At 35.8% G+C, this 12,844-nt stretch overlaps 1 protein-coding gene across 5 annotated transcripts in view; it reads left to right on the forward strand.

The window, feature by feature from the left end:
- Nucleotides 1-12,844, forward strand: part of CEP41 (centrosomal protein 41) — a 43,784-nt gene that overhangs the window by 18,137 nt on the left and 12,803 nt on the right. Inside the window, exons 3-7 of one of the 5 annotated variants that reach the window (XM_060305315.1) lie at nucleotides 2,648-2,755; nucleotides 2,882-3,078; nucleotides 7,054-7,101; nucleotides 11,310-11,371; nucleotides 12,655-12,724. In XM_060305315.1, the coding sequence (XP_060161298.1) occupies nucleotides 7,062-7,101; nucleotides 11,310-11,371; nucleotides 12,655-12,724 (172 nt within the window). In that variant the 5' untranslated portion in view covers nucleotides 2,648-2,755; nucleotides 2,882-3,078; nucleotides 7,054-7,061. Of the gene's footprint in view, nucleotides 1-2,647; nucleotides 2,756-2,881; nucleotides 7,102-11,309; nucleotides 11,372-12,654; nucleotides 12,725-12,844 lie in introns of all 5 variants that reach the window. The other 4 variants (XM_030853821.2, XM_030853822.2, XM_060305312.1 and 1 more) reach the window with 4 other exon arrangements.

Here is a 12,844-nt window from a genome sequence, read left to right on the forward strand (position 1 = left end):
TTAGTTTTCATTCATCTGAGAATGTTTTGATTTCCTTTCATTCCTGAAGAGTATCTTCTCTAGGTATAGGATTCTGGGTTGGCAGTTCGTTTCTTTCAGCACTTGAAAAATATTGTGCCACTTTCTTCTGGCCACCTGATTTCTGATGAGAAATCTCCTGTTATTCAAACTGTTTTTCCCATATGGGTAAGGTGTCATTTATCTCTTGCTGCTTTCAAGATTTTTTTTTCTTTAGTTTTCAGAAGTTTAACTATGATATATCTTGGTGTGGATTTCTTTGGGTCTGTCCTGTTCGGAGTTTACTCAGCTTCTATATAAACCTGAAGTTCATGTCACTTGCCAAATTTGAAAAGTTTTCAGCAATTATATTTTGAGTACATTTTCAGCCCCAGCCTCTTTCTCCTCTTTCTGGTACTTTGATGGCATCTCATCACAGTCCAGCAAGGATGGAAATCGAGGCTCCCCATCTGGCCTTTGCTGGCAGTTAAGGGTAGGACATAGCTTTTCTGTGGAATGTGGCTGGAAAAAGGCAGTTATTATCTAATAGTTTTCTGTCTTGCTGTCCTTTGGCTGGAGACAGCAGGCTTTTGTTAGGGACATTTTTGGTCTATTCATAGGTATTTCTGGGTTTCTGGCTTCTTCAGCTCCAAGTCTAGTGTATATGAGGCAAAAAACAAACAGACAGCACCCAGGTAACTCAGCCATTATGTCATTCCTCGGGTCCTGAGGTCCCTAACCAGTCTGCCTTCCTCTCTCTACCTATTAGAGTCTTCTTATGTTTGTTTTATGTATAATGTACAGGATTTTTTTTAATTGAAGTATAGTTGATTTATAATATTGTGTTAAGTTTCTGGTATACAGCAAAGTGACTCTGTTTTTTATATATATATACTATATATTCTTTTTCAGATTCTTTTCCATTATAGGTTATTACAAGATATTGAATATAGTTCCCTGTGCAATACAGCAGGACCTTGTTGTTTATCTATTTTATATATAGTGGTGTGTATCTGATATTACCAAACTCTTAATTTATCCCATCTAGGATTTTTTTTATTCAATCTTTTTTTCTAATTGGTGTGTTTTCTTAAATTGAGATATAATTTACATATCATAAAATTCAACCTTTAAAAATGTACAATTCAGACATTTTTAGTACATTCACAAGGTTGTGAAACCATCACCACTATCTAATTGCAGAATTTTTTTGTCATCCCATAAAGAAATCCCGTACCCAAAGTAATCATTTCCCATTCCTTACTTTTACCAGTTCCTGGTAATCACTAATCTATCTTTTGTATCTATGAGTTTGCCTCTTCTGAACATTTCATATAAATGGAATCATACAATATGTGACCTTTTGTGTCTGGCTTCTTTCACTTAGCATAATGTTTTCAAGGCTCATCATTGTTGTAGCATGTATCAATACTTTATTCCATTTTATTGCCAAACTATTCTTTTATATAGCTATTTCACATTTTGTTTATCTACTTATCATCTGGTAGATGTTTGGTTTGTTTACGCTTTTTGGCCATAATGCTGTTAAAACATTAGTGTACAAGTTTCTGTGTGAACATACGTTTTCAGTTCTCTTTGTTGATGTACCTAGGAATTGAACTGTTGGTCAGACATTAACTCTGTGTTTAATTTTTTGAGGAACTGCCAAAGTGTGTTCCAAAGTAGCTGTACTTTACATTCCCACCAGCAGTGTAGGAGGGCTCTTTTTTTCTCCACATCCTCAACAATGCTTGTTATTGTCCATCATTTTGATTATAGTCATCTTCGTGGGTGTGAAGTGGTATCTCATTGTGGTTTTCATTTGCATTTTCCTAATGAGTAATGATGTTGAGCACCTTTTAATGTGCTTATTGGCATTTATATAGCTCCTGTGGAGAAATGGCTATTCATATCATTGGTTTTTTAGTTGGGTTATTTGTCTTTTTATTATTGAGTTATAGGAGTTCTTTTACATACTCTGGATAGTAGACACTTATCAGGAGTATAACTTGCAAATATTTTCTCCCATTTTGCGGGTTGTCCAGGGATTTTGTGGTACTTAGCAGGAGGAGTAGAGAAAAGTACATCTACCTCATATTCCTGGAAGCAGAAGTCTCCCAAACTAGTTTTATAATGCCTTTGGAAGGGCCAGAGTATGCTTCATTGCTTAAAACTCAACATATTTTAAAGTCAGTGTGTGAGAAATCTAATTCTAGTGTTCAATTTTTTGTTTGTTTCAGATTTAGAAATTATTTTAAAGTCAGTTTCAGGAAAAGATTTTAATTTTTTTTCTATTTATTTTTGTGACTTACCTCCCTTTGTATTCGGTACAGTGGCCTATGGGTTATGAGCCAGGATACAGATCCCTTCAAACCTTTGGAGAGCCATCAGGGCTTGAGACAGCCCAAACCTCAGCATTTTGTCCAAATATTATCACTTATATATGTCTGCCATGAGGTGAAAAGTGTGAGGAGTCCTGGTTATGAAAACACCAGAGTTACTTAAAAGGTCAAGTAAAAGTAAGAAACTCCTGTCTGTGGTATGATTTTAAGCTCTGCAGTCAGAGCCGTGGAAATAGGCACGATAATGAGTGAGCATTTCTCATTTCTAGGCTAAATAGATGGGTCTTTAATCTTTTCTTACCAAACAGTGAGCAGTTCAGAGTTAATCACAAGAAATCAAGAATTTCGTGGCATCTCCTGTCTTCACCCAAATCACCTTCTACTGAGCTCTTCAAAGACTGATATCTTCTTCCTGGGTAAAGATAATTTTTTATTTCTATCCTTCTGATGCTACTTCTCTTATAAACTCAAACACCAGTGTATAGCCATGGCTAGAAATATCAGAATTATTTTGAACTTCAAATATTTCTTTTGTTCCATAGGTGCCTGAGTGTATCTTACCAGCTCCCCAGCATTGCCAGACTGTGCCATGAATGGATTATGCTTCCGATGAAATCCTGACGGCGTTTTGTTCAGTCTCCACCGCAGGGTTCTTGTGTATTCTCAAGCACCCTCTCTGGGTTTCTGCTCTGTAGCACTGCAGGCTGATTAACTTTCCAAACCACAGGGCTCTCCCTTTGTTAGTCTCCTACACTCTTTCATTGCTGGCATTATTCTCTCATTTCAATCTATATGCAATCTAATTTCAAATTTCTTTAGCTTTCTAAAATTCTGTAGACTATCTCCATTCAGTCTTTTCTAGCCTTTTTTTATTTTTTAGAAATTCACCTTAGTTTTCTTATCTCCATACAAACTAGTCATTTCCTTTTTTCTTCTTAGTCTTTACTTTTCCTGAATATCTGCTAATAGCCTTGATCTTAAGCACTCAAACTCATTATAGACTAAGTACTCTTCATTTTTATTTGGTATTTAATTCTGTTTCTTATGTCAAAGGCAGAAATGTATGTGAAAGCCTTTTACAAACCAGAAAGCACTATGCACTCGTATAACTTATTGAGATTAACAAAGGACCACTGTGCCTCTTTTCAAGCTTTCTGCTCCTTCTGAGCCAAAAGAACTTCTCCGTAGAGGAGGGAAATATTGAAGAAAAATAAAGCAATGGAATTGTCTCTTAGCAACTGAGTTCGTGCCTTATAAATCTTACCCACTTTAGATTACTGCTGCTCAAAATCACTTACTTTTCTTACTGGCTCAGTTCAAATAATGTTATTAAATTATAGGAAAACAAAGGAAAAAATCTAATGAATGAGTCACTCAGTTCGTTGATTGTGCTCTCTTTGCTTAGGACTATTGATATAGTTGAGTTGTGTTTTTCTCTTGATTCCAGTTGTAAAACTTTTTTATATATCTTTTGTTGCAACTTAAATTATAAACTAAGTAGAAGCTAAATACCATCTTATACATTTCTAGGTTACCTGAGTCCTGAAACAATATAGGTCATTTAAGTAGTATGTAACATATATGTACTATATATAAATCAGGTTGGGCATAGCTTAGAGAAAATCAGGTATCCAAAAACTCAAACCAAATTGGGGTGTGATTATTTACATTATAATATAATTCATTATAAGGATTCTTCAGCTAGTAGATCTTCATAGTATTTTTCATTTAGCAAATATTTTTGATTGCCTCCTACACTAGACAATGGAAAGGATAAAGATGTGTGTGTGTGTGTGTGTGTGTGTGTGTGTAAATAGTTGTTTTGAGCTGTCAGTATAATAAGATAGATAAGACTTGCGCACAAATAAGGCAGTACAATGATAAATGCCTTGTGAGTGGTAAGCCGAGTGCTGTAGAAGTTCCGAGGAGGGAAAGGTCACTTCCAGCTGGGTGAGCTATTATGATTACATGGGCAAGGTGACATGTTAGAGAACCAAAGACTAACAGAGAGTTTGTCAAGTTTAGTAATTAAGGCAAGATTGAAGAGGTAGGTAAGATGTTGGTGCCTTCACGAGTAGAGCAAGGAGTTTAAACTTGAGTCAGTAAGTGATGGGGAGCCGCTGACTTTTTTTAATCAAAGTATTGTCTAGGAAAATGTATCTGGCAGTAATGTGTAATTTTAATTTTAAAAAATTAGTCTGTTGATAGTCTTTTAGCTGCCTTACTTTTGTGTAAAACAAAAATGTGTTTATAAATAAGTCAATTATAGAATTGATTCATTTGTATTCTTTTTAAAAGGTAGTCAAAAAACTATTCTCAGATGAAATTAGATCCAGTAAGATGAGCTGCTTAGTTAAGATATAAGCAGTATATGAAGTGGGATAAAATACTACTTTTCATACTTTCTAAACTCATTTTTAGAGATTTTTTTGTGTCAGTTAGTCATTTCTCCAATTGAAGCAATGCAGAAATCCTCCGTATTCTTTCCACCCCCCTCTACTTGGATAGAATGAATGGCTGTAATGAAAAGAACTTATCAATAGCCCTCTTAGATTTGTTCTTAATTTAGCCAAGTATTTGTACACCTCTGCAAAAGATTTTGTTTCTCTGCCTTCTCCTTTAGTGGGAAAAATAATCAGTAGGAATGACAACCTACCTCACAGGGTCGTTGTGAGGCTCTGCTGGTATGAAGATGAAGTGTTGTGTAAATACACTGAAAATGTTGAGAACTGACTGAGAAATGGATTTTAGACATGTTGTTAGTGGAAACTGCTATAGATTGGAAATGCAATGTTTTAATAATAAAGACTATATAATAAGGTTGGCTGTTGTTTTCCATTCATAGTATGCCTCAGGGAATTTAGAGCATAAAATGGTTCCCACCCAATACTATAAAGGAAGTAACACTTCCTACATATTTACCTCACAGTGAAATCATGTTTTTAAAACAGCACAGCCAGAGAATGATATGTTTTTGTGAGCCATATTAGAAACCAGGAGGTTGGGAGTACTAATCTTGACTTAGTTACCAACTTGCTGTGTCACTGGACAAGTCAGTGATCCTTTTTGTACCTCAGTTTTTTGACGATTCTGGAAGGAGGCGTAAAGCTTCTCCAGCCAAAAGAAACTGACTGCCACATCAACAGCCTGGCACTGTAAGGGACTCAGGAACATATAACCAGAAGCTCCTACGTAAAATAGTTTAAGAATAAGACTGTAGGACGCTGAACAGCGCACCATTTGCCCTGTCTTCTAACCCCAGTACTGACCAGTCGAGTTCCCGCCCAAGTGCAGAGTTGCAGGGAAGAGGATGTGAGTCTGGGAAGGATTCATGGTTTCCACTGTGGAGATCTGGTCACATCTCAGGTCCATTATAGCCTGAAGAACCTAGAAAAGATCATATTTTGTTCTAATCTTGGTCTTTGGTGCTATTTGGACTTCTTCTGAGATGTTCTCAGTGTCTGTCTTGAGGACCCTCAGCTTCTGAGCAGCCCTGACTACTGTCATGTCTCCCTGAGCTTTTGGAAGGATACAGTCTGGGTCCAGGACTACACTGAGTCGTGCTTTTTGGTTCTGATTTGGGGACTGTGTCTTCAGACGAAAAAAAATTTTTAACTCAGTAGAATTTTATTCTATAATGAATTCATGACAAGGACTTAATAATAACAAATGATATAAGTTGTTTTTTGAAAATGTACTTTGGGTTTTAGAGCAAGGATTTTCTTTCTTTGCTTCTGACCTAAACATGAAGAAAAGTTCAGAATAGTGCTTGAAAACATCAGTTCATGCTATTAATTGGAAGCATTTCTTTTACCTGAAGTTGTGACTGAAACTGACTAGCTCCTCTCAAGGCTTAAAAGTTAGGAGCGCAATTTTAGAAATGAGAAATTATTCTGAATGTTTTGCTATACCTTTCAGGTGCCAGATAGAGCTTGCTGTGCTGAATTGAATCAAATTGAAGCATGCCTAGTAAAAAATAATAGCCCCTGGCTTGAGAAGCAGACTTTAGTTCATTCGGAAACCAGAAGGATCCTGGCCCAGTTTTAATGCATGAAAACTCTCCAAACCACCTTGGCTAGAGCCTAGTGTTGTAGAACCAGGCCATAAAACATGAGGGTTGAGGACTCTCCACAGTGGTGGGAATCTGCTGTTATTTCTCAGCAAATCAAATCCACAGTGAATACTGGTGTACAGACTGTGTGGTCTAGTTCAGGCTGCAACATCAGCATGAATAGTGGAAGACCAAGTTCAGGAAAGTGAAGGAAACCACAAAGATTAAGTGAAGAGGAAAGGGTTGCTTGGGTAGGCACAATGGCACATTTTAGACATTCAGAGATCATTGCTTCTTTCTCTTCCTCTGCATATCTTCCCCACAAAAAGCTTATGGGGGGATAAATGGAAGAGGAAAGGCTTAACTCAGAAAGAAAAAATATTACATGAAGTGATCATTCGTACTGCCTGGGGGGACTTAATGTTTATTGGGTGTGCACCTCAGCTTAATGCATTTGACCAGAACATTTCCCTGGATTCCTTACCTTTTAATAATGCTGTATAATCCAAAAGACTATTTACTATGTCTGATCCATTTGTCTACTGTAATTCTGTAAAAGCAGAATGGGAAGGCTTAGGGAATACTTGTACTCCATTCTGTTTTCACAGTGTTACTCATTTTCTTCCATGAAAAGCATAGCTAAAATCCTGCTTCTCTTTTTAGGTAACAGTATGACTAAATACATTGAGAAGCTAGAAGAGATCAAAAAAAGTGAGTAACACTACTGATGGTTTGGGATAATGGAACCCTCTAGTTGCTCTACAAGTTGGTTATTAACGAGCCTAACCACACTCTACAGCTGACACACACACAGAGCTATGGGTGTCAGGTGAGTGTGGCAGGTGCCTAGAAGGATGTGGGAAACACTGTGCCATTCTGGTCAGCTGCTAAGATTGTGGTCTTTGAGTCTGAGTTCTACCTGACTTAGATCCCATAGGAGATGTTAATGTTGGAATGTGAAATAACCTCTAGTGAAGCACTGAGAACCCAAATTTCTAGTTTCATTGTACTGCAGTCTTTATGACCTTTATTCAAGGTACTTAATCTTTCCTATTTTATTATTTTCTCTATACCTGAGATAGGAGTAATAATAACTTATAACATTCTTTTGAGTATAAATTCGACAGTATTCATGAAAGACTTAGCGGTGTAAGAAAGAAAGAGCTTATTCTTAAAGTGGTGTTATACATTATAAATTCATTGCAGTTGGCTTTCTTTTAATTAAAAATCATATTTCATGCACATCCTTTTAAAAAACTAATCTTCAGCAAAGATATGCTTCTAGTCATTGAGTGCACTGCCCTCGCACAAAATCATAATTTTTCAATCTGTGTCCAAAACAGATGTAAAATGTACACATCAAGTCTAGAATTAGAGAAGTAGGAACATCTATTTTCTAAGATGGATTTGTTCATAGCTTCAGTAGGAGAACCCAGTGCTAGGGCAATATTGAGCTAATGGCAGTGAAGAGGTACTCTGATTGATATCAGTTCAGGACTTGGCTCTGGTAATATATATCTTCTGGGAAGAGAATATTACAAATCCAAAATTCACCAGAACTTCTGTTTTTACACAGCAGGCCTTTTAATTTAAATGATAATGTTCCTGTTCCTTTTGAATTGCTGCCGTATTGAGAAACCCCAGACAATAGATCTGGACTCAGGAGCAGCTTCTTGCTGACTCTGTTATTTGCCACGTTCAACTACAAGGACTGATGCTATAGACATTTGTTTTTTAATGTGTGATGTCGCAGTATCCTTTTCTTCTTATATATTTTATATTTTAAACATTTTATGCTATATATTTTAAATGTTATATATCTGTAAAATATTCCACTTTAAGTATATATATTTTAAGTGTATATTAAAATTTTAAACTATGGAAAAAAATCTTGTTTACTCACCTAAACTTCATTGTTGTCGTCCTTAATTCATCCACGGCAAGCAAAATTCAACTGGCCTGCTTCTGTCTTGGTTTGTAGCCTCTTTCACCTCCTAAGCATTTGTAGCTGAGTGTGAGCTCACCTGTCCACACCAAAATTTGTCCCATAAAAATTGTCCCATTCCACCCAGATTGCTGAAACCCTGTTTAAAACAGTTCTTAAAAGCACAATGTGGTTTCTTTAATATCTAAACTTTAAATGGAGCTTATCTCCCAAAAGAAACACCTGTGGATTAGAGTCCTCGAAAATGCTTACTTCACCTTCCTTCTTTAGAAGTTGTGAGCTTCCTTTTAGTAAGACAGCAGGTTCGTCTCACCTTTTACACGCTTTGTGCTGATTCCCCGACTAGAATTACTTCAGATTCTGGTTTGGGATCTATATTTTGGAAGATATTTCCTTCTCTTTTCCCATCTTCTGTTGTAGGTGTTCTTTTGGGTCAGAAGGGAGGAGAATATTGCCTTGTTTCATGACACCCTAAACCCGTCACTTTTCTCGGATTACCTTAGATGCCATGTCTTTCTGTGAAATCACAAACCTTGTGCTGTTACTTCCTTTGATTTGTCTTCCACTGTGAGCCCAACTTCCCTTTGCTAATAATGTGTTTTAACAGAACCCTGAAAACGCAGAATTCCTTTGTAATCTGAATATTCTTTCAACTCTGCCTGGGGAAAATAGACACACTGTGTCTATTGACCATTCACAAAGCCCATTCTTGGCTTCCAGTGGTTAGATGACACTAGTTGGGCCCAGTGTGAAACATCCTAGATAGTTAGGTCTCTGTCCTTCCAGTAACTCGAGAGAGACACACTTAGATTCCAGACTTACCAGAGAAGCAAAACTTGATAACATATCTGAAACTAGGATTTTTTGTCTCCATCACAGAGTTTGGGAGAAGCTATAGTAGCAGAAGCTCCATTCTTAAAGCTCTGTTCGCCCTTGCAAGGACAGACTGTCAGAGCTTTCCAAGTTATCCTTTTTATAAAATTTAAAACTTACTGTAAAACGTCTAGCTTGATCTTTTATCTCTGAGTAATAATGTCAGAAAGTCCTAATGATGGCTGTCCTTCTAAACCAGAACCAGGTATGTAGAGTTCAGGGTCAAATGTGCATTGGGATTTCTAGTGCTTATGAGAGGATGCTAGAAACTATGATCATTAGAAAATAGCAGCGCCTGTTTTCTCGTTTAAGGTGATTTCTATTTAAAGGGGATTTTAATGTGTACCTTTTATACTTAGAATGTGAAGAATTGGAGAAGTATTTCAAACTATGTTACTATACCAAAAGAATATCAGTGGATAAATGCCACAGTGCAAACTATTTTGAAAGCTGTTGACTGTTTTCACTGGCTGATTTATTGCCATTTTGCTTTATGTAAATAACTTTTGGTGGGCAAGTCGGTGGCAATTGAGAGAAATACTATAGTCGTTCACTTGCACTTTTTAAAGCTTCTGCTCAGCTTATTCGGGTCTGCATCCTGGTGGGTTTTAGAAGCTCCTTTGCATCTTGTATCTAGAAGAAGCTGTTGTAAGAATTTTCTGGAAGAAAGGTCATTTTTTAGCCAAATTGCTATCTTTAGGGCATTTTGGAACAGAGAAGCTTTAATTCCCATAAGAAAGAGTCTTGATATATTTACAGAAGGCCTGTTTTTAAGGTAATATCATTTCCTGACTCTGAGTCGAAAGCTATTTGGTAAACCAAGCTAACATTATCCTCCAAAGTAACTATTTGGTCTGTGCTGGTTTTTTGGAAAATTCATGGAAATGATTAGTATCACCAGGTAAATAATCTTAAGTACCTTTAATCCTTTCCTTTGTTGCTAGGAGTCTTGGTTTATGAGACAGTGAAGGCCATAGTAATTATCCAGCTAACCTTCAGTAATTCTGAAATAATGAGGCAGTATTTAAGGAGTCAAGGACATCAGTATATAAACCTAGAAGAGGAGTGAAGGGAAAGGGTAGGCAGGAGTTCAATGCTGAAAACTCTTCAGAATTGGCAAGTCATCTTCAGAAAAGTTTAGGGAAGCCAATTTTTAATATGCCTCTATGGGACAAACAATAAAGTGAGATTGACTAAATTTTTAAAAACTGTTTAATATGATATGAAGAATTATTAACACAAACAAATGCAAAAGTACCCCCATTGAGTTATGTCTCAGAATTGTAAAGATAGCACTGAGTAAATATTGATGTTTTCAGTTGATTTTTCTTTTTTTTTAATTGTGGTTAAAAAAACCCCACATAACAAAATTTACCATCATAACCTTTTTCAGTGTACAGTTCAGTAGTGTTAAGTATATTTACTTTGTTGTACAATAGATCTCCAGAACTTTTTCATATTCAAAACTGAATAGGTTGATTTTTATTGAAGTGGAGTTGAGGGAAAATTGATGTAAGAGATTATCAGGACCAATTACAAATTTGTGCCCAGCATTGTACTCCAGGAAAAAAAAAAAGGGTTGGCCTGTGTCTCTAGCATAGTTTGTAACCTCAGGAATAGAATTGTACTCTTTTCAGGGCAGAGATAGAATAGTAAATGTCTTACCAGCTCTTGACCTAGGGCAACTCAGCTTCTCTGGGTCTCTGTTCTCATTTGTAAAATGCAGATGTTTATTCCCTGCTTATTCTGAAAAGGATTTAAAGGGCTTACAAAAATGCATGCAATACAGTATGGTCAAAGTAGAGACAGCATAGTAAGGAAAATGGTACACAAATAAAGGGGAGGGGTAAAATCATTAGGCCCAAAAAGGTGGCTTATAAATTCAGCTTGAGGCTTCTTACTGGCCAAAGCAAAGGAGTAAATGAAAAGGTGATATAATACCTGCCATGCTTAATTCTGAGGATATCATGAGGATCAAATGAGATAAAACATGTAAATAACTTGAAAAATATACCATATAACTTGATGACTAGAAAGAATTAATATCTCTAAGAAAGCAAAATAAGCCTGGAAAAAATATTTGTCCTGTTCTGCTTTTCAGATTATAGATACAAAAAAGATGAGCTTTTTAAGAGACTAAAAGTTACAACTTTTGCCCAGCTGGTAAGTTTAATGATCTTCCATTGGAGTAAAGACTTTCTAATTTGTGCTGCTTTATGTGAGTATTTCTAAATTCAACTCTAGGTAATGTTTGCAGAGGGTTTTCTTCTGATTCTTTATATTTCACCTATGAGAGGACTAATTGGTATGAAATTTTCTTTTTTCTTTGATAAGAATTTTATAAAGTAAAATGTACATTCTCCTTTTTAATCATCAAATTTGTAGTTTAGGTTTTATTTTTCCTTGCCCATTTATCTTAATATTGAGAATCTAGAATTCTGGATTCTTTATTGCTTGGACATTTTTCTCTGTGGAAAGCAGGTGATCTCCCATCTATGACTGGGTTCTTTTTCCAAGTCTTTCTGCCATGGTCTATTTTGTTACTTTAGGAAAGTCGCTTTCTTCTTTCATTTGAAAATTATGGACAAAGTGTCTCTCTGACCCCCAAACAAGGGTTACAGTGATGTAACTTAAGGTGGATGTTGGGTCTTATGAGCTAAGTCATGAAAAATGATTTATTATTTTTTTAATTTGAATTCTACCAAGCATTTAAAAAAATTTTTTATTGGAGTATAGTTGATTTACAATGTTGTGTTACTTTCAGGTGTACAGCACAGTGAATCAGTTTTATATATGTGTGTATATATATATATATATATATATCTCCATTCTTTTTCAGATTCTTTTCCCATTATAGGTTATTATAGAGTATTGGCTAGAGTTCTCTGTGCTATACAGTAGGTCCTTGTTAGTTATCTATTTTATGTATAGTGGTATGTATATGTTACTCCCAATCTCCTAATTTATCACTTCCCCCCAGGCAAAAGTGCTTTAAAAACTGTATGTTGGGTATACAACATTGTAATCAATATATTCATAATTACATTTATTTCTTCATTGCATGAAGAATTTCTGATACAATGCTGTTATTTTAAGTATTGCATTTTCAAGAAATAGCATGTTATGTTGGGACTAGAATATGTATGAATGCAGTTTTAAACTCTTACTTATGTTTCATGTCCAAAATTATCCTTTTGGTCTTTTAAGTTTATTGTGTAATGTTTTAAAGAAATCTTTTCTTCCGGAATGATCATCTGCAGTGTAATTACCACCCCCAAAGTAAGAAGACCTGAGATTTAGTCTCCAGTTGGGGACACTGACAGTTTCTTAAAACAGGAGATCTTTGATGTTTGATATTTCCTCATCTTTTGTTAAAAACAGAATTGCCTCTGTTTAAGACAAACAAACATACACACTTCTACACATTTCATTCTTTTTTCTATCAGGTCATCCAAGTTGCTTCCCTATCTGATCAAACATTGGAAGTGACAGCTGAGGAGATTAAAAGGCTAGAAGGTAATGAGAAGTGAGGATATGGGGAAAATAACAAATTGGCCATTTGACTGTGCTATTGTGTTCACAGGGACTTTGATGTATCTGTTTGTAATTAGATTGTTACTCTCTGAGAAATGCTAT

The sequence above is a fragment of the Globicephala melas genome, chromosome 9, assembly GCF_963455315.2.
Source record: "Globicephala melas chromosome 9, mGloMel1.2, whole genome shotgun sequence".
In the NCBI taxonomy this organism is placed as follows: Eukaryota; Metazoa; Chordata; class Mammalia; order Artiodactyla; family Delphinidae; genus Globicephala; species Globicephala melas.